The sequence below is a fragment of the Poromitra crassiceps genome, assembly GCF_964638095.1.
Source record: "Poromitra crassiceps genome assembly, chromosome: 7".
Classification (NCBI taxonomy): Eukaryota; Metazoa; Chordata; class Actinopteri; order Beryciformes; family Melamphaidae; genus Poromitra; species Poromitra crassiceps.
This window is the reverse complement of record NC_139628.1, coordinates 12,963,857-12,986,983: the sequence shown is the minus strand read 5'-3', so window position 1 is coordinate 12,986,983 and position 23,127 is coordinate 12,963,857. Positions and strand designations below refer to the sequence as shown.

Genomic DNA, 23,127 nt, shown 5'->3' with positions numbered 1-23,127 from the left:
GATTATTGCTCAGTAGACCCTGCAATGATAGAATAGGTACTGTACCCGGTAGTTAAGAGAACTACAGTATACGTTCTTGTTCCCCTGTTTCTATATGTATAGAGCACTGCACGAATGAGTCCGGAAGTATCTACTTCCGGGTTCGTCAATCGAAAAGTGAATGGGCTTTTAGAATGGGGATTTCACTTAAATGCATAAAATAAGGTCTGTGGTTAACACAAGTTTATGGAGGGGCGAATTTGGGTTCAAACGTTGATGACTTTATGACTCCCATCAACTTTTGCTTGAAGGAAGAAGAGACACTGTCTTGCTGCCTTCACGACCACGCCTGTGTGGTGTGATGTTGATCCTGACCTTTCCACCGCTGCTGTTTTGCTGATGTTGAGCAGAAGGTTGTTATGCTGACCCCATAGCCTGGTAAACCAGCCGGTCACGTGACCTCACGATGTCAGTAGCCTGGTAAACCAGCCGGTCACGTGACCTCACGATGTCAGTAGCCTGGTAAACCAGCCGGTCACGTGACCTCACGATGTCAGTAGCCTGGTAAACCAGCCGGTCACGTGACCTCACGATGTCAGTAGCCTGGTAAACCAGCCGGTCACGTGACCTCACGATGTCAGTAGCCTGGTAAACCAGCCGGTCACGTGACCTCACGATGTCAGTAGCCTGGTAAACCAGCCGGTCACGTGACCTCACGATGTCAGTAGCCTGGTAAACCAGCCGGTCACGTGACCTCACGATGTCAGTAGCCTGCAAACCAGCCGGTCACGTGACCTCACGATGTCAGTAGCCTGGTAAACCAGCCGGTCACGTGACCTCACGATGTCAGTAGCCTGGTAAACCAGCCGGCCACGTGACCTCACGATGTCAGTAGCCTGGTAAACCAGCCGGTCACGTGACCTCACGATGTCAGTAGCCTGGTAAACCACGTGACCTCACATTTCACTTCGTTCTGCGGACCGTCTCTGGCCAAGATTTCACCCAGTGTATAGCAGTGGGCGGAGGTTGGGCGGGTGTACTTGCCTTGACAGACAACTCCTTCAGCCAATCAGCGTCGGATCCAGTCAAACCCAAATCTACTCGGGAGAACGGCAAAAACATCTTTTCCGCCAAGAAACTCTGCGGTTGCGGCGATACTCCTGTACTTGTTTAATTGTTGTTATTGAGTCTATTTCTGCAATCTGCAATAAGTGCACTTTATGGCTGTTTAAACTAGACAAACATTGACATTACTCCTCGAGACGGACAGGCAAGGAGGCGGCCATTATTGTTTTGTTAGTGCAGTGCTAGTGGCGTTCCTGATTGGCCAACTTGCGCTGTCATTCACAGGGCACTGAGCGCAGTCGCTGATTGGCTCTTCCACTTTGCAGTTTCTGCTTAAAGCCCTCCCAGGGCTTGAGGCCAGACGGTCCCGCAGAACGAAATGAAATGTGAGTTCACGTGACCGGCGGGTTTACCAGGCTACACGATGTCAGGACTCTCACCTCTGCTCTGTAGGCCGACTCATCTCCGTTCGTGAATCAGCCGATGATGGTGGTGTCGTCAGCGAACTTTGTGACTGTATTGGAGCGGTGTGTAGCCGTACAGTCATAGGTGAACTGCGAGTACAGCAGGGGGCTGAGCACGCACCCCTGGGGGGCACCGGTGCTCAGTGTCAATGTGGAGGAGGTGACGTTGCCTGTGGTCTGCTCGTCTAAGTCTAAGTCTAAGTCTAAGATCCAGCTGCACAGGGAGGTGCTGACGCGCAGCTCTCTGTGCTTCATGATGAGTCTGGATGGCTCTCTGTGCTGTTAAAGGCAGAGCTATAATCCACAAAGAGCATCCACACGTAGGTGTGTTTCTGCTCAAGGTGGCAGAGAGCAGAGTGCAGTGTGAATACTACCGCATCATCTGTGTTTGGCCTATAGGTGAACTGGTGAGGGTCTAGTGAGGAGGGCAAGGAAGATGTAACGTGGACTTTGACTAACTTCATGATGGTGGAGATAAGTGCTACTGGGCAGTAGTCATTTAAGCAGTTTACAATTGTTTTTTTCGGGACTGGAATTACGGTGGTTTTCTTAAAACATGTAGGGACTACAGACTGGCGCAAAGAAAGGTTACAACAATCAGACACCCTCGCCCAGGCGACCCAGCCAGGGTTGCTCAAGCCCCGGCTTGTGTCCAGATAGCTCTAACCCACCCAGGGCTCTCCTCTCCTGATCCACTGCCACCTTGAAGCAACTTCTGCTGCCTCGGTGGCCAACTTGATGGCCCTTTGCCTGCTGGCCCCTGTGATGCCCAGCATGCTGTAGGTCCTGTAGAGAGGGACTGATCCCTGTGATTGCCAGCATGCTGTAGGCCCTGTAGAGGGACTGGCCCTTGTGATGCCCAGCATGTTGTAGGGCCTACAACATGCCTACAATGTAGGCCCTGCAGAGGGACTAGCCCTTGTGATGCCCAGCATGTTGGGGGCCCTGCAGAGGGACTGTGATGCCCAGCAGCTTCTGCAGTTTTTCCACCAGCTTGGTGTAATTTGCCCTCTTCCTCTCATATGCGGTCCTCCCAAGGCAGGTGAGTTCCAAGAGAATGACCTGCTTGGAGGCTTCCTGAGATGACTAAACATACAATAATGAGTGAGGTCAATAGGAGATCTCGTGCACATCCAAAACGGGAGGTGCTGGTCGCAGCAAGAGAAATCAAAATACTATAAAAACAAACGTCTCAGGAACAAGTCCATATGAGGACCGCACACTCTGCAGGATGAGCAAAATTTCAAAAACACAGGATTTATTTGCAACAAGAACAACACGTTTCGCATATGCGCTCCATGAATGAACCTGATGAAGCACATGAAGCGCATCTTTGAAAGTTTGGTCATCCTGTGGTCTTTTAGAGTGTGGACTTGTTCCTGAGAAGTTTGTTTTGATCTAGTATACAATAATGAGTAAGAATGTTCTGTAATTCTACTCATATTCTAATTTTCCATTCTTATACTTATTGAACAATAATTACCCTCACATTAATAATACTAACAACAATAATAAAACAATTATAACAACAACTATATTATTATTATTATTATTATTATTATTATTATTATTATTATTATTATTATTATTATTATTATTATTGTTATTGTTATTGTTATTAAGAGACTGTTGTAATTCTACAATAATAATGTCTCTAAATCTGGCTTCAAAGCCACCCCAATTATAAAAGTCAAAATCCGCCCACTTTGGTCCAGATTTCAACTGGCTTCATGTCTTTCTGAGCCATACATAATATAACTCTGTCTGTCTGTCTGTCTGTCTGTCTGTCTGTCTGTCTGTCTGTCTGTCTGTCTGTCTGTCTGTCTGTCTCGCTCTCGCTCTCCCTCTCTCCGTCTCTCTCTCTCCATCTCTCTCTCTCTCTCTCTCTCTCTCTCTCTCTCTCTCTCTCACAAACTCGTATCGATGGCTGGTGAGGGGCGCACTGCACGGGTATCGATGTGTGTGTGTGCGTGTGTGCGCGTGTGCGCGTGTGTGTGTGTGTGTGTGTGTGTGTGTGTGTGTGTGTGCGCCAGGAGTCACAACACGTGCGTCAACTCCAACCCCAACCTCTCTCTCTCTCTCTCTCACGCACACACACACGCACGCACACACACACGCGATAGGGTGTTTGTGGGCGGAGCCTGCATGGTGGATATAAAACGGAGAGTCTGGAGAGCAGCACCTGTCAGTCAGTCACAGCGCAGGCGCGGGGCGAGCAGCAGACTGTACTGGAGCTAAACATCTGGATTTATTTTCAACATTTTCCAACTTTTCAACTGGTTCACTTTTCTTTACTCTACAAAAAAGGTAAACATTGTGAACGATGATTACTAGCCCATTTCTGTAGCATTTTCCATTCTACTCTTCACCGTTTACTTTTTAAATCACTGATAGGCCGTAGGCTGTTGGCATGGCTTTTTGGAGGCTTTAGTGGGAGGCGGGCCTCCCCAGGGGAACTCCAAACAGTTTCAGGGGAGGCTCAGTGAATGTGTTTTTTTTCTTCTTATTTTTCCTTTTGCGATTATATTAGCCTATTGAAGGATATCACATAGAACCTAACCTCCCTAACCCGAGAACAGCCTAAATGTGTGTTATTTAGTTAAAGAGACAGTTCACAGATACAGTCGTTTGGGGGAATTCCCAGAGTCACAAACTAATAAATGCCTTCAGACAGACCTTGAAAGATTCCTCACTCTTAAATCCATGAATGGAAATATTCGTAGTACTCGTCTACGCTTCCTAACAAAGTTGGAGCCGGCTGGAGCGATAGTTTATCCTGCATCATCAATACATGAATAAAAAAATAGCATATGTAGCCTATAGGCTATGCAATTTCATTTTTCATTTTTCATTTTGGACCATTATATCCAAACATTAGGAAAAGCCAGAGCAGAGAGCCGGACACATAAAGCACCCAAAAAGCTTAAAGACAAAACTAAAGCTAAATATTAATTTGGTGTGTTTTTTATATAGCTATCTAATAGGCCACTGTGTTACATTGTTTACCACTAATCATTTTAATATATATAGGCTATCGGGCTACATGCAAAGATTTGTGGCACTGGTTCATTTTGTGTTGTGTTTAAACCCCCCGGCCGCTAGAGAGCAGTGTTGTAAGCGTCAGCTGTTTGGCTTTTCCACTCCAACCTTAACAACTTTTAGATCTATCTTGCTAGGTTTTATGGTGCCAGTGTTGTGTTCTTTATACTATGACAATTTTCTTAAAATTAGATCAAAATCACAATAGGCTATATCTCCTTGTCTACAGTGTCACAATATATCTTGTAACCCCTGTGTCGTGATATAGGCTATTGTATAGCCAGATTCTTGCCCTGTATTCATTACTGATGCGCATATGACCATAGACTATGGAGAGTACTGCAGGAGTGAATCCTCAAACCTGCCTGAGATCCGGATGTTAACACTTCCTAGTTCCCTCGTCTCGAAGTCAATGGGATTTTTGAATGAGGATTTGTTTATTTATTTGTTTATTTGCACTTAACAGACACTACAACAACATCACAATACATCCTCACACAAACAAAGGGGGGGGGGGACTATAACTAAATTAGCTAAAAATATACAAAAAGACAAATTAGAACTACATTTATCTTGGTAGGATCCCTTCAACATTAATTAGTATTGTCCCACAGCTCCTCACTGGAGGAGAGCCTCTGTCGTGTTGCACCGGTGCAACCGCCTGCAGCCACCAATCTCTCCGGAAGAAATTGGCCTCTCACTACATTTTTAAAGAAACTTAAATTCAAATCTGTTTGGGTTCGAGCTTTAAAAAATAAAATAAAATCCCCAATAGAATAATTGTGTTTAGCACCTGGAGGCAGTTCTCATCAGAATGTTGTATGGGGGTTTTGGTTTCAATGCTTAAATAACGTCTGTGGTTAACCAAAGTTGATGAAACTGCGACCTCTGTGTTCAGCAAGAGGATCTTCACAAACCAGGGCCACTTTGTGATTCTTTTCATCCTTTTCCTGAAAATGGCGAAAATAACATTTACGTTTCAAAAATCACAAAAGTGGTCCTCATTTGGGAAGATTATCTTGCTAAACGAAAGCTTCTCCATTTCATAAACGTTTGTTAACCACAGACCTTCAGGAAGTTAACCCAAATCCCCAAACAAAAACTCCCATTGCCTTCCCGTACAGGGGAACAGGAAGTGGTCTGGCCTACAAAAATATGTCATCCTTGTGGTAACTACTGTTTAAACTTCAAACTTGAAACTATTGTTATTTAAAAAAAAACATTGTCACTTTATTAAGTGTAGGATATTTCTCTCCTCAGTCATGACATGGTTGGCGTTGCTGTTGCTCGTGGTGTGGGCGTGGCCCGGCGGGGGGGAGGGGCGTGTCCGACTGAACTCCATCAGGACGGTCATCCTGAGGGAGAGTCACGCCATGCCGCTCAACAGGAGCAGCGGGGACCCCAGGTTCGACCTGACCGTAAGTCAAGTTCGCTTTATAGCCCCCATCTCTTTTTGTGTGATGATTGTTGTGATCAAAAATCTTGCAATGCAATTTGTGAAGTGTTATGGTAAAATAGCATGTATCTCTCTCTCTCTCTCTCTCTCCCTCTCTCCTCTCTGTAGCTCTACCAGTGCATCAGTGACCTGGAGTGCAGTGAGGGGAGTTACTGCCACGCCCCTTCCAGAGGCCACACCCACTCGCGCTGCCGCACCTGCCGCAGGACGAAGAGGCGTTGCCACAGAGACGGCATGTGTTGCCCCGGCAACCGCTGCAGCAACAGTAAGACTATACACATAACACACGTCTACATACTGTAGAGAGGTTTTCAACATGGGGTCCGCGGGGACCCCCTGGGGTCTTTGAGGGGGGGTCCCCAGCAAAAAGGGGAAGGATTTATTCTCACTATAATTCCAAGTAACACAATCAGCAGGGTTCCCACGCTCATGGAAAACCTGGAAAAGTCATGGGAATTCAAAGTCATTTTCCAGGCCCGGAAAAGTCATGGCATTTTGTTGTGTGTAATGAAATTAATTCTTACAGTAATTTTCTGTGGATAACCGTCCTTCCATGTAATGTAACATAAAGGCACATTTGTTTTCTGTAGCTGTTGACATAACAGCTCTAATATGTGTTGATTTTAGTGCTTCTTGTATTTTATGCTAATATTTTTGATGGAAAACGTGTGTTTTATTTCAATAGCTTCTATGTAATGTGATGCAGTAACATAAACTAAAATCCAATATAAAGAGGTGTGTCCTATTTGTCCAGTAGCTATGGTAATAATTCCGGGTATTGATTCAGAGTCACCGCCTCACATTATGGAAATTAGATTATGGATCCTTGAAAAGTCATGGACCAGTTTTGAAATCCATGGAAATGTGTGGGAAGTTGAACCCTGAATGACAGAATGTAGCCTATGACTGTTTTGGTCATGGGTTTCGTGTACCTTCTGTAATAGAACATCTAAAAGCTAAAGTCTTATCAGATGGGGGGGACCCTGGTCTAATTTGTGGCAGTTTAAGGGTCCTTCACGCGAAAACGTTTGAGAACCACAGCTAAACATCACTGTCTTGTTGTTAATATCTGATTAGCACACTAGCTAATGTTAGTAGCAGCTAGCGTTAGCATGTTCACATTAACATCAGTGTTTTTTGCTGGCTAGTTAGCTAACAGTTGCTCTCTCTCTCTCTCTCTCTCCAGACAAATGTGTTCCAGACCTGGACAGCTTTCTGTCTCAGAGGATCCCGGACATGGACGAAGGGAGTCTGCCATCCAAGAAGAAAGGCTGGAGGAAGAGGGGGAAGATGGCCGCCCCCTCCGCCAAAGGTACACCGCTCTCTCCTCGTCTTCAGCCGAGAAACACCATCATTAACACTTTTATTCACATTAAAACCAACAAAAGCTAACTCAATTCTTGAAGACTATTTCTGACACTCCACAGCCGCACAGCATGATATCAACTCGCCCAGGGGGAAGCGTCTAAAAAAACAAAATAAAAGGGGAGGGGGGGGGGGGACACATTGCCAGAATAAAATGTTTTACATTCTTGTGATATTTTGAGGTGAGACGGACCCCGTCTCACGCTAAATAGCGTTATGCTATTTAGCCCCCTTCCCGACAAGCTAGCATGACATGGTTGGTATCAATGGATGCCTTAAGCCTGGATTATGCTTGACGCTTTGGCCGGCCGCACGGAAATGAGAGACACGGAATCCGACGAGGAAACGTGTGGAGCTTGTATACTCTGTGTGGGTTTCTGCAGGCGGAATTGAGCGCGAGTCTTGAAAACTCCACTTTGTCCGCCCGCGTCCGCGTAGTTACAAATTTCGGCGTGCGCACGGCCGCTCGAAAACCGTCCGCACGGAGCCTTGCGGAGGGGCGTGTCTGCTGATTTGACGTCACTTTTCCGCGCGGACACTCGCGTTCCTCGCTGATGCGGAAAGCATAATGAGACCTTTAGGACTTCTATAGTTTGATATGATAGCAGATACTTCACTTAAGGAATATTAACGGTAGAAACTCCCAATCGGGAGCACTGCAGGAGAAAGGGTTAAAAATAGGGAATGTATGGGGTTATGATATGAAACTAACTGTGTGCTGTGTGTTTCTGTGTGTGTGTGTGTGTGTGTGTGTGTGTGTGTGTGTGCGCGCATGTGTGTGTGTGTGCGTATGTGTGTCCAGGTCAGGTGGGGGACCCCTGCCTGCGCTCGTCGGACTGTTCGGAGGCTCTGTGCTGCGCCCGTCACTTCTGGGCCCGCATCTGTAAGCCGGTGTTGCTGGAGGGACAGGTTTGCACGCGGCACCGCAGGAAGGGGAACCACGGCCTGGAGCTGTTCCAGCGCTGCTCCTGTGGGGACGGTTTGAGCTGTCGCACGCTGCGACCGGAGCCCGACACGCGGCAGCCTTCATCCTCGGAGCCGCCATCGCCATCATCATCATCATCATCATCATCATCATCATCATCATCATCATCATCCTCGTCTTCGCTGATGGCGGCGGCGGCTAAGTCCAAGTTTGCCTCTTCTTCGTCTCAACGTTCCACGTCTCACATCTCACGCCTGTCTGCTGCGTCACTCCCCTCCTCCTCCAAGGCCAGACTGCACGTGTGCCAGAGAAACTGAGCAAAGGACCGAGGGGGGTGGGGGGGGGGGGAGTTTTGCTCGGTCGCATTGAGGCTGACGCGGAAGTACCAAAAACTGCAGTTCCTTGAATGGCCACGAAGTTTCCTTTTTATACTGTTATTTGACGGCAAGCTCGGGGTCGGACAGATGAAGCTATGTGTAAGTGATAAAATCTGTAGAGTAGTTCCTAGAATGGCCACTTGAGGCTGGCTGCAAGAGGAAGTCATTCCCCATTTCAATCCCATGTTAAAATGCCTGGCTGACTTTACAGCAGAAATAAACACGTTTACAGCCTGGTTCGAAAAAACGGTTTTGGTCTCATAGCTAATTTCAGCTATAGTCTGGTAAACCAGCCGGTCACGTGAACTCCCATTTCATTTCGTTCTACGTCTGGCCTCCAGGCCTGGGGGGGTGTTTTCAGAAATTACAAAGTGCTCTAGCCAATCAGCGACTGCGCTCAGTGCCCTGTGATTGACAGCGCAAGTTGGCCAATCAGGAACACTGCTGGCAACAGTAATGGCTGCCTGCGTGCCTGTCTGCCTCGAGCAGTTTAAACCGCCATAAAGTGCAGTTATTGCAGAAATTGACTCAATAACAACAATTAAGCAAGTACAGGAGTATGCAACAGCGGCCGTTCTCCCGAGTGGATTTGGGTTTGACTGGATCCAACGCTGATTGGCTGAAGGAGTTGTCTGTCAAGGCAAGTACACCCGCCCAACTCCTCCGCCCACTACAAACACTGTCTGGGTGAAAGCTGGAGGCCAGACGGTCTGGTAGAACGAAATGAAATGTGAGGTCATGTGACCGGCTGGTTTACCAGGCTGAATGTCACCTTTCGTGACAACCGTTCTATATAACTCACCTGTTTAGAGTCAAATAGACGATAGAAAAAGAGTATGTTTTGGGCGTGATTGACAGGTCGCCTGTCCAGTGATCGCGCAGCTTGACAATCATGGACCAATAGCAGGCGGTGCTGCGGCTCTGGGAAACCCCTTCTCGTCACTTCTGGCAAAAAACAACAACAAGATGGTAGTGGCCAAAATGCCAAACCCGAGCCTTCAAAACGGGACTCCACAGACGTCACCCTCACTGCAGCCATCTTTTTTACAGTCTATGGGAAAGACTGACTGGTGCAAGAGAGACTGGCAGAGGGGAGGAGAGAGGAAACATGGAGGGAAGGAAGGAAGTAGGGCTGGGTGGTATGGACAAAATCAAATCTCTCTCTCTCTCACTCTCTCTCTCTCTCTCTCTCTCTCTCTCTCTCTCTCTCTCTCTCTCTCGATATATACTGTATATATATATATATATATATATATATATATATATATATATATATATATATATATATATCGCTTTACTGTAATGCAGCCTTCAAACCAGGAAAAGACAACACTTAACACCATATCACCATATCCAAAATCTACGACAATATCTAGTTTCATATCACAATATCAATATAATATTGATATTATTGTCCATCCCTATAGGTAATTTTGCCGATGACCGACCCCAGGGGAAGGAGAGGCAGAGAAAGACAGACAGAAGAAGTACATGCTCTGAAATGTAATAAAATATCAAAGTAAAAAAGTATTTCTACCGGCGGTTTCTGTGCAAAGCTAACTGAAACTCAGGTCATACTAATATAATTTGAAGACTATTAAAGTTAAAAGATGCCCATCCAAACATGTTTTAAGATGTATAAACACTATTGATTAACAATTTGTCCGATATGGCTTTTCCACATAAAGGTGCACATAATGCGTGAAAGCTGGGAGAGCGCGAGATGAAAGAGATAAACAACGTTACACCATTTTTGGATTAGAAAGTACAGATATTTGTGTTCAAATGTAGGGAGTAAAAGTGAAAAGTCGTCAGAAAAAGAAATACTCAGTAAAGTATGATACCTGAAAATCATATTTAGCCTACTCTCCATCTCTGGAAGAGAAAGAAGTGGAGGGAGGAGTTGATGACCTGTTTACACCTGTGTGGAAACTCCCGGTAGTATCACTCCTAAACTGTGTCCAAACCCATCCCCATGCTAACCCATCCCCATGCTAATTAGCTTCCTGTCTCCCAATGCTAATTAGCTTCCACACAGACCCACACAATTCGGGTGTGAAACTCTTTGTGGTTCAGATCTGGTTTGCTCCTGGCCGTCTAGATGATCTGGTTTTACCTTACACCAAATCAGCAAACCTTTAACATTGGAATCCAATGCATTTGAAATAGCTTTTTTCAGGGTTACAGGGTCCTTACTTATCATATTGCCTCAGGAAAAGTGAATGTAAAAAAGAAAAGTCCATTATCATTCTGCATTGTTTCTAGAAAATGAGCTGAGCTGCTTTAGAAAAAAAGGATTTGACAGAATTGGTTTAAGAGAAATACATTGAACTCTGAACTCCAGTCACTGATCACAACAAGGTAAACAAAATCATAAACAGAAACAAAATACAACCATGTTTTCAGAATTGTGTCATTCTGAAAATTATTATTATTTATTCGGATTATTAGTATATTGAAAATACTATGTTACAGAATCTTGAAATTGACGGGGGGAAAAGAGGCGTAACTTAGTTTTGGGTTTACCTTGAGAAAGCCAAGAAGAAAAAACGAAGATAGAAACTGCTGTAGACCTTGATAGGTGCTAATGTGGGTGTTCAAATGGGTGTTGTGCAAATCCAAGTCATGTGAAGTTTCATTGTAATTGAATGGACAGAGGGGTCTTAGCAACCAAGGTGAAGCCAGGCAGGCATTGTCTTTTAGCCAATGGGGGTGGGTGGCTCTTTGACTCTGTACTGTAAATACTCTAATACTCTACCCTACCCCTAACCTCCCCACGAAACGCACAGAACCACTATGACTGTACCGCTTATCTCCCCCATGCCACTGTGCTATTCTAGAGAAACCTGGCCTTGATGTTATGCTGCCTTCAAGTCCAAGTCGGAAGTCAGAAACCCATGACCAAAATAGCCTACATTCTGTCATTGTACTTATGGTATTATAGTGAAAATAAAGTACCCCTCTTTTTGCCTGGGGACCCCCTGAAGGACTCCTATAGGGGTCCCCAGGCCTCAGTTTGAGAACCACCTTTGAAGAGCCATTCTGTGGCATTTGCATTAGAGGAGCAGGTTTGTTAATGGAGTTCTCAACAGAAACTTGCTCATTCAAATCAATTCAAATCCCCAAACTGCAAAGGGCTTCCTCATTCACACATAGTACAACTTCCCCGTAAGGCCTGAGGTTGGTCTAGAAATAATGTTTAGATTGCACTATTGTTATTGTGAAGAGTTATTTTTCTATCTTGTTGTATATTTTGGAGAAACTATTGGTATTGGGAATGATTTGTCTGCCATATCGCCTCTGCCAATTCTAATCTGCTTTGTATTAAATAATGTAAGACGCTTGTCAGGCAATTATCATGATCTCTGTTTTCACTATTAAAAAGGAGTTGTTGTCATTCTCAACATGTCTGTGTCTCTATTTTGGAACAAAACACACATTTACGCAGCCTACTTTTCAACACAGAATAGGGTAAATATCTTTGTCAAATATTTTTGTCGGAACAGGTTTGTTTTTGCTATAGTACACTGGCAGGAAACTCCTGAAAGAGCAAGGCCAAGATGTAGGCTGTTGTGTAATATAACATTTCCTTGATGATATGGACTTTTGTGACTAACGTTAGCCATACAGCATTTTCCATGAAGAGCTTATGAAAGCAATGGGAGTGCAGGGTGTGATGCATAACGACCAGCATGCATCACCTCTTCACGACACGATTAAAAAAACACGATTTCAGACGAAAGCCTGTCTTTATTGTCACACGAACACACTACAACACATGCATGCGGCCACAACACACACTCATGCTGACGGTGTCCGGTGAACTATGTCCTCTGCATTTGACCCATCCAGGCTTGTCCTTTCCTCCGGGGGGCAGGCCAGGAGCAGTGGTCGCTATTTCTTTCCAGCGCCCGGGGACCTTCATTGGACCATCATTGGACCAACTTCAGATGTTGTCGTCACTGGTCGGGTGATGATCTTCTGCATGTTTTTAGTGGGGGGTTATGTACGGAGGAACCCCCTGGGTGGGACGGGGAGAACATGCAAACTCCACACAGAAAGGCCCTTTTGATGAGATAGCCCACCTGGGGAGTAGGCACTGAAGATATGGGGGGGTCACAACTCCAGCGACCACAGCGTCCCAGGTGAGAATCGAACCCAGGACCTTCAAGCTGTGAGGCGACAGCGCTTACCACTGCACCACCGTAAATGGTCCGTCATGGTAGGAGGACGTAGACCTCCAGCATCAGTCTAGAACAGAGCTTCTCAAAGTGGGGTCCGGGGAACAGGGGAATACTTTATTTTCTCTATAATCCGAGGACGCCGGTGGGGGCATCATAACGTAATTTCCAAACATCTGGCTGAGAACGCCCACAAAATGTTATACGGCTGGCGCGCGAGTGGGGTAAAACCGCCGATATACAGTATCTCAATGGGCTGACTCACCAAAGGACGGTGCTGTGGCTCTAAACTACAGGTTTGGGGGTTCTAGAGCAGAACACAAGACGTCTGCTCAGATGTGCATTTACTGCGGTGGTTAAATCCCCGATCGTATCTGCCTGGGCTGGGCTAGCAGCTAAATTCTAACTTTGCTGAATGGATCGAACGGGGGATTTACCCCACCCTGACCACGCCCCCAGCCAGGCTGAGCCAGCTAACCCAGCGTCTATGACGAGACATCGCCTCAACCTATTGGAAGCATCGTCGTATAAACTGCACGCGCAATTGCACATTGCGTAGCAGCGTATGCGCTGCTACGCAATGTGAAAGTGTGAAGTCGTGTCAGTTGTACGCAGATTGAAGAGACTTGGTTGGAATAAGGTCAATTCTCAAGGGACTGCACAGTATGGTGACCAGACGCCCCCGATCTCCAGGGACAGTCCCCGTTTTTGGGGACCTGTCCACGGCTGGTGCTGTCCCCGAAAATATCCCAGATTTTCTACTCCTCAACCACCGCCATCATTAATGTCTTTCAGAGGCTCCAGTGGGCTCATTTTTAAAGCTATAATGAAGACAGTTATGAAACTAGAAGATCTACTGTACGGCATCCATTGGTCCCAACCATGTAGCATGTAGCATGTAGCATGTAGCATGTAGCATGTAGCATGCTACAGATGTTACTCATGTAGTGCAATCTCCAAATGTCAAAAGTTTTTGATATCAAATCACAACATGGATTTTTCTATGGCGTTCCTCAAGGTCTTGGTGGGATTTTGGAGCAATATCAGTCGGCCTGAACCGTACTTTATTACAGTAACATGGTCAAAACACATGAAAGCAGAATTGTCCCTCTTTTTTATTTCATAGATAATGACATTGGATATTTGATTTATATATTGACTGCAGAACTGGAAATGTCCCCGATTTTCATTTCAGAAATCTGGTCACCTTAGTGCACAGTAGTGGAATCTGAAGAGATTGTTGCTTTGCTAAAACAATGCGTGCGTGCATGCGTGTGTGCGTGCGCGCACGCGCGTGTGTGTGAGTGTGTGTTTAATGTGTGACCATATATGGTCTTGTTTTCCAAAACTTTCTGAGAATTGATTTTGATCTTCTGCCCTCTGAAGACTCATCAACAATAAGAATGTGTGTGTGTGTGTGTGTGTGTGTGTGTGTGTGCGCGTGCGTGCGTGTGTGTGTGTGTGTGTGTGTGTGTGCGCGTGCGTGCGTGTGTGTGTGTGTGTGTGTGTGTGTGCGCATGTGCGTGTATGTGTGTGTGTGTGTGTGCATGGTGTGTGTGTGTGTGTGTGTGTGTGTGCGTGTGTGTGGTTGGTAGCTGTTGGGCATGGCTGTCCCTGGTTTGGGTATGGTTGTTATAGAGATAAGACACACACGCTATCGTCACACTTGCATCCGTGTTTCCCAGCTTCCTCTGTTGCTGCCTGCATTCAGTCACACGTAGCAGAGCGGCCAATCAGAAGTAGCAAAAAAAAAAAACACAAAATCTGCGGCATACCGTAGGTGTGAGAGCAAAAGTATTGTTACTAGTGAGAAACTTGTAATAAAAAAAATTAATGCGACGTTTCGGTACGAGGCCTTCAAGCAAAACCATGTGTTACAACAAGAAGCCATATTAAATAGGTTGTTTTTAGGTGACGTCACGTCAAGATGGCGACCGGGGCGAGACCATTGACCATTGGCTTGTTTGCAAAGCACGTGATCATGCTGGGGGCAACATACTAACATACTATAGTCTCTCAAGCCTAGTCTCGGTTTCCAGACGTTTGGTGAGCAGCGCCAACAGCGCCACCTCACCACCTCACCACCAAACGTCTGGGAACTTACTGTTCCAAATCTGGTTCAGAGCCCGGCGAGAACGGCCGGCAGCAGACACGCCTACATTTATTATTAGAATTTTATTTGGTAGCAGCAATGCAATGTTTCATAGTTCCAATATAGAGCAAGACACTGATGTGCTGCAAAGAGAGTTTATACCTGTTGTTTATTTTACAATAATTTTTCCTACCCGGAAGTGGTCCGCTTGCTACTGTGAATGCTGTGAAGTCATCAGCAGGCTCTCGTAGCCTCGGGAGTCGGGCTTATCACTGGGGGAAAGACCTCTAGCCGCCGGGGCCGGATGAAACACGTCCTATTAACAGGTTATGTTTGTTTCTAAGTGATTCATATCTTTTGAGGACGAGTCTCAAGTCACGTGTGCGACTCGAGTCCATGACGGAAGTCCAAGTCCCCCATCTCTATATAGTGTTGCACTTGTAGGCTTATAGGCTTAAAAAATCATCAACAAAGAGTTCGTCATGATAAATGCAACAAGGCTGACATAATGAATTTTGTTTTTTAGATACCAAGATAGAACTAAACATGACCATATTTTTACGTTTTGACGTCCCCATTTATTCTATAATTTTAAAGAATAATCTGTATCTCTAATATTTATGGAATAACACTAGGATAGCCATACATCGCCTGAATGCCCTATAGCTCTCTAGTTTGTGCTTCTAAAGTTGAACAAGACTGTGATTATCCTAGAGGTCACTATAGGTCATTTTATACAATCAGGTCAAGTTTCCATAAATGGTCTCAGTACAATGAAATGGCACACATGAATACAATCATCACTCATGAATACAATCATCACTCATGAATACAATCATCACTCATGAATACAATCATCACTCATGAATACAATCATCACTCATGAATACAATCATCACTCATGAATACAGTCATCACCAGTGTTGGGCAAGTTACTTTCAAAATGTAATTTACTACATATTAATAGTTACTTTCATTTGAAAGTAATAAGTTACTTTACAATATTACTTTCTGTGTAGAGTAACTCGTTACTTAGTACGCTACTTTTGCATTACTTTTACCAAAAAACAGCAGCAGGAGAATGACATTGCTGCCCCGGAACCATCCCGAAAAATAATTTCAACCGCCTTGAAGTCAGTGTAAACAAACAAACAAACAAACAAACAAATTCTAAATGTTATTATTTTCCTTGGTTATTGTCATCTATAGTGGTTATTTGCATAAAAACAAATAAGTTTGATTAGGAAATTATTGTATGAGGTATTATTTTTAAATATGTGCTTTGATTTAATAAAATGTAACTCAATTTGTAACTTGAGTTACTTGAGAAAGCAACTGGTATAATATTACTGAAATCCTGTAAGTAATAAGTTATATTACTGAGTTACTGCTAAAAGTAATATGTAATATGTTACTTTTGTAATGAGTTACCCCCAACACTGATCATCACACATGAATACAATCATCACACATGAATACAATAGGGCTCATTGAATCCACAAGAGTCACAGCTTTCCAGCCAAACCTCATTTATGCAATTGTGAGACTGTTTAGGGACGCCAGTATGTAGAACTATTCAAATAGAACAGGCAACACATTTATACTGCAGGCAAAAAAGAACTGCCTGGCTTTTGCCAAAGAGATTTGGCATAGAGTGGGCATGTCTGTAAAGGGGCCTTAGGGGTGAATCGTGGGTACCCATACAAGCCATTCTCATTCAGATGTCCTGAGGTCAGAGGTCAAGGGACCCCTTAAAATGGCCATGCCAAATTGTTGCCTAACTTTTAGAGCATTATTTTAGCCCCCTTCCCGACAAACTAGCATGATGGTAGCAGTGGATGGCTCAGGTCTTATGATATCAGTATCCTCACTGTAGCTGGGAGCGCTACTCTGTTGTACTCAAGCCGCTACATCTCCATCCATGTTGAGTCTCGAGTCCAATTCGACCCATTACCTGAATCTAAGTCTGAAGTTACTGAAGATGATTATGAATCCGCATGTATGCAGGGAACACACACCTAAAACCCTGCAGTTTCAATATGTGACCTGCTCTGACAACATCAGTCACATGTAGCACACGCCGGTTTGTGTAGAAACATGATTTCATGAGAACATATTGATTTAGGCTGTTTTGGGGTTTCATCCGATTCGAGTCAAATCAAACCTTGGCTTCCATTCTGTTTGAAGATTATTGTGAAATTTGAATGTTAAATAAGTATAGTTTTCAAGCTCATAAAGTTAGGGTGACAAGTAGAACGAACTAGCAGAACCTCAAACTTTGAGGCTGTTTTTCCTCAAAAACATAGTTTGGAAACAGTCAAGACATAACGGGCTGTATCTCACTCAATCTTTGGAGGACAAAGATCATTTTTAATATCACCAGAAAGCTTACTGTACATTCTGTTCATTCCAACAGGGGATACAACTCCAGTGTTTCGGGGTCAATGTGACTGATTTCGTCAGAGCAGGTCACATATACAGTAGCTATCGATATCTCGTGCCAAATTATTAGGGCCTAAACAAATGAACAAATCCAGCCTTTATTAATTACCAAGTCGGGGTCCTCGTTTACGACTCCCGAGTCCGAATGATGCTCGAGTCACGAGTCCTGAGAATGACTGGGCTCGACGGGCAAACACCGGCTGGGATAGCCTACATATGTTGGGAAAACGTGATCAAGACTGCGTGCCTGAAAAGAACCCCCTATAGGTCTATAAATAGATCGCACATGTTGAAGAGGTATGATTGTGCGTGTGTGAGATGCTTTCATGGTCGGTAGCTGTTGGGCATCACTGTCCCTGGTTTGGGTACAGTTGTTACAAAGATGACACACACACACACACACACACACACACACACACACAGTGCACACACATCCGTTTCTATGCTATCGTCACGCTTGCATCCGTCTTCCCCAGTTTCCTGGCTGGTGAATGTCAGGTAACACACACACACGCACACGCGCACACACACACACACACGCACACACACATACACACGCACACACACACACACACACACACACACACACACACACACACACACACACACACACCTGTCGTCACTGTGTAATCTGTGTCTCCCTGCTTCCTGGATGTGTTTACTTGGACAGGTGTTCCTTGTTGCTCATGCAGATCACAAACGCGATGGTGATGCGATGAAGGCTGTGTATGTGTGCAGAGACTGTATAAATACAGAGAGATAGAGATAATACATAGAGATCAATAGAGCTAGAGATGATATAGATAAATAAATAGAGACTGCGTTTGAGCCGAAATGATGATTTCTTTATATTGATTTTTGTTTTATTGAATTATGCATGAATAATAATGAAATGTGGGGAATGGGCATGTCAACTATTGGTGTTGTGCGAAAGGATTGTAATTGGAATGTGGAGTGTAGACCCCCCTCCCCCCCCCCCCTTCTCTCTTTCTCTGGCAATCAGCTGAGGGACTAGTTGATTTCAGCTGCTATGGTAAAAAGGGGTTTGGGGAGTGGAGCTGCCATTCAGGCTTGGTTCTTTGTTGTGTAGCCACACGGTTTTTGACCACTGTACTAACAGTGAATTTGAGTAAGAGCAGGGCCGGATCTACCATACGGGCAACCTGGGCAGGTGCCCATGGGCCCTCAGTATGAAGGGGCCCTCCAAAAAAAAAAAAAAAAAAAAATGGTGGGGCTCATGTCGGGCTCCACAGAACTATGACACAAATCTTAAAAAAAAAAAAAAAAAAAACATGAAATGCAACTATGACACAAATCTAAGACCAAAATAAAATAAAAATTGTTTCCAAGAAGACATGATTGAGTGTCATTGGATGGCTGTGGGCAAGTGGTGACCAGGAGCGCAGGAAGTGGGGGTGCTTATGGTGCTGCACACCCTCTGCTGTTTTGTATTGGAATTGCAATGTCAATTTAAAGAGAAATCAATTAAAATGTGTTTTAAATTGCGATATTTATGGTTTATGAGCAAAGCAAAGAGGGTGGAGATGTTATTTTTGATGGTTGGTTTAATAGTAAGATAATAAAATAATAAGCTCAGTGTTTCTGCCTGTGTTGATGTCTGTTGTAAAACGACCTAAAGGGAGAGCAGGTGGTGACATGAAAATGAGTCACGCTGACTCCAAGCAGGAAGCTGCATCTGTGCTCACAGTCGCTATGGAAAAGCTATGTGGCTGAATGACTCCTGCCTGACCTTGAATGTCGCTAAAACAGTGAACATGTATTTCTCTATAAGGCGTAATAACACCCCCCCTCCCGACATCTTTGTTAAGGGTCAGAGGGTGGAGGTTGTCCAGGAGTTTAAATACCTGGGTATTATTTTAGATAGCAACCTCTCCTTCATAAAGCACATAAAGAAAACTGCAGGGACTGTCAAACGTAAGCTTCGGCAATTTAGATTCATTCGAGGTCAGCTGAGCACTGATGCGGCGAAACTGTATCTTCATTCTTTCATTTGATCACATCTGTCTTATTGTGCCACTACGTGGTCCCAGGCCAATAAAACAACGACGCAGCCACTCTTTACTCTATTCAAGCGAGCGTTGAAGGTCCTGGATAAAAAAAACAGCTATCATTACTGTAACATTATCAAGAAATATAACTTTCTAACATTCGAGAATTTCGAGCCCCTGTTAATCTGGCCTTGACCAAGAGTATTATCTAATATGCCACCGCTGCCCTAGAAGATGTAAAGATGCTCTACAATACATCATCTCTTACTGTTAAATAGTTTGATTGACAGTGGGACAAAATAAAATGTATACCTGTTCAGCTTACAGTTTGGTACCCTATACCTTCTGTCTGACAGCTCATAGTATGAAGGATGTGGTTTGGGTCGCAGGTGATTATGACATCATAACATTGTGACATCATAAGCGTATGACATCATGACATGTGATCTCTGGGAATTTAAACAGGAGAGATATGGGGAGTCGTCATGTGGTCAGTTCGGTGTGTTGACAACAGTCGCATTACAACGCATGTAAACATGGACACGGTTTCCATGGCAACATGATGACTCCGATCTGTGTGTGTGTGTGTGTGTGTGTGTGTGTGTGTGTGTGCGCAGTCAAAGAGTGGATATCGCATACTGACATCACACAAATACATCCAGATGCGAGATTCGTGATAACGTGTGTGCGTGCGTGCGTGCGTGCGTGCGTGTGCGCCTGTAGTCTGTTCATAATAATATAATGCTCAGATTGTCTTATCGTTGTGGTTGGTAATTCGGCGTGCAGACGTTGTTTTCCTTCTCAAAGGTCAGAGCAGCCCGAGGCCGCGCGCTAAGATGACATCTGCTGATTTCCATCGGCTTTTATTTAGACAGCGAGCGCGTTACGTTATTTACACACCTCACTCATCACAGGCTTAACTTGTCATGGCAGAGGGCCATCTGCAGAAAGGTACAATAGAGTGTGACGTATTTTTGTAGGCCAACCCAGAAGCCATGCACTTCCTGGTTCCCTCGACTCAAAGTCAACGGGATCTTTGTACGGGGATTTGGGTTAAATGTCTGAAATAAGGCCAATAAGTCGAGATATGTTATGGCTTTTGAAGCGTTTTCCTAATTTACATTTCAAAATTCATAAAAGTGCTCCTCATTCGGGAAGATGATCTTGCCGAACACAATGTCTCTGTTTCATAACATTTGTTAACCACAGACATGTGACCCAAATCCCCATACAAAAATCCCATTGACGAGTGAACCAGGAAGTGCTAACGCCTAGGTCTTAGGTAGGACTGAGAACTCATTAGCTAATCTAATTGTCCTTTAGAGCTGTGGTTCTCAACCGTTATCACATCAAGGGCACCTAAGTCCACATAAGCTCCACAGACCACAATTTGATGAGATTGCGTCTCTTGGACTCAACTTTGAAAATATGTTTTATTGTCACAGTAGATCTGATTTTGTTCAGAATTCCATGACTGTCTGTAATGCAGCTATAGACCTTATTCGCTAACCCCGGACGGCGCCATATTGTTGACATACCGTCCTGCACGCACACAGCGTTGCAGCTGACAACTAGTAGTAACGGCCTTATTGTCGTTTCTGTTCCATTACAAAATAGCGATAGTGATGACAGCCATAGGCGCCAATTTATGTTTCTGCCAGTGGGTGCCCGTGCTAACACAAGCCACAAGCACCCCCCCCCCCCAACCCCCCCCCCCATGCTATAGTGTAAAAAAAAATTGGCCACTTGAAGCCAGATTAGAAGAATACTAACATTAAGATTAGACTGTTGTGATGTAATTATTCAGTCGCCTTTTCTCACTCACCTCCATGTCACCTCTCCCTGCCCTGAGTTTGGCCCTCTGATTACACAATCATTTTGTGCCCAGACAGACCAAACCAGTTTAGCCTTTAGTTTAGACAGTTTATCCAACTTGTTCCCTCTCTGATATATCTAATAATATATATCATCATCCTGTCCTCTTTTCCCCTTCCTCTTTGAGCACTGCAATCTGGGCTTGCTAAACCCAGACGTCATCTGCTATTAATTGATGTGTTTACTTTTGCTACTAGGACATCCAAGCAAGTTCTGACAGAGAGCAATGCCATTGGAGCATTGGACAAACACATTTGCATATTTCCCTTAGCATGCCTTGTTCCTTACAAACTTTTGACATGGAAGTAACCAAATTAAATTAGTGGTGGGTGGAAATAATCATTAGCCTATTCTTAGTTAAGCATGCAGTTTTGGAACATTCAATAAAGACAAATAAAAAATAATCTATGACTCGACACCCTAAGTGATACACACATGTTATGAGAGTGGTATATCACATCAATATCCGTTTCAGTGTAGAATGGTTAGTTCCCTGCTCTGCTCTCCCCTAAGAGCTTCTCAATGTATATTGCCATTAGGGACAGACACATGGCTGCCTATAGTGCCTCTTCTAGTGCCTGTTCGGCAGTTTAAAACGCGACAATGTGTTTGGCAACTGCAGTTTGTCTGGCAACTGCAGTACGCATTCTCTCTCGCTCCCGCTGCACTACACATTCTCTCTCTCGCTCCCGCTCCCCCCATTTCTTCACGGGTGCTCGGCTCCTTCCGTGGGTGCTCGGGCCCCGGGGCACCCACGGTTTCGGCGCCTATGATGACAGCAATACAAACCCCGGAGTTGTTGTATGCTGCCGTTAATGCCTGTAATAATAAACAAAAGGAAAAACGAGGTGAACAGACTTTGCTGTGAGGAGCTGTCAGAAAGTTTCACCTGTCTCTCCCAACTATCACACATCTGCTGTGTGCTGACGCATCCTCCGTCTCGCTCCCTTCACGTCTGTGGACGGCAGAGATAGAAACAAACCACGGGGACTTTATTGCTGTCATTACTACAGCCATGCCTAACGCAGGTCACCATGCATCCGAACACAACAGGAACGATAACGCTAACAGCGGCTAGCTTCCATATAAATGCTGCTCCTACATAGCTGCATCGCTACGTCAAGTACATGGCGGCGGTGCCAGTGCCCGTACGTGAGTGACGTCAATCGAATAAGGTCTATATAACAGAGAAAGTTTAACAATTCATGTCATTTTCTGGCACTTTGACTTCATTTTTCAGCCCCATAGGTTGCTGCTTGGATATTGGATATACCCTACTAAACAACAGTAGGGTTTCCTCTCTACATGTATGCTGTTGTTTTTGTTGTTTTCCTTTTCTCTCTTTCTGTTTCTTTATTTTCTTTTAACATGTGCAAATACATCAAATAAAATGAAATAAAATGAAATAAAATGAAATAAAATGAAATAAAATAAAATGAAATGAAATGAAATGAAATGAAATGAAATAAAATAAAATAAAATAAACATGGATATCTTCAAAACACCTGAAAGTCTGAATCATTTCAATGTTCTTAGTGTTTCTGGAATGCAACCCCACGTGCTCATGGTAATAACAAAAGACAAAAAGGCAACTGTCAGCGGTTGAAAAAGAGGTTTTTATTCCCTTCCAGGGTTTGATGGTTTGGAGCATTGACTGTATCAAAGATGGCCGACATTACAGCTCCCCAAAAGTGAAGCCAAAACATCTTGATCAGCCTCTGGTGGCCGGTCCCAGTATATACTGGTTCCAGTATATACTGGTCCCAGTATAAGTAAAACAAAATCTCGCCATCTCCATGTTAGCAGATGGGACATGAGCCAAACTAAAAAATCTAACTACTAGTCACCCTGCCCCAAA

The 23,127-nt window shown here is 44.4% G+C and overlaps 1 protein-coding gene across 1 annotated transcript; it reads left to right on the top strand.

The window, feature by feature from the left end:
* Positions 1 to 2,441: 2,441 nt before the first annotated feature.
* On the top strand, positions 2,442 to 8,610 carry LOC310779418 (dickkopf-related protein 2-like; the record flags this gene model as incomplete). Its single annotated transcript, XM_083639953.1, has 5 exons — positions 2,442 to 2,550; positions 5,808 to 5,965; positions 6,112 to 6,268; positions 7,190 to 7,333; positions 8,171 to 8,610. The coding sequence occupies 5 exons, from the start codon at positions 2,442 to 2,444 to the stop codon at positions 8,608 to 8,610; spliced, it is 1,008 nt and encodes a 335-aa protein (XP_083496079.1).
* Positions 8,611 to 23,127: the final 14,517 nt, after the last annotated feature.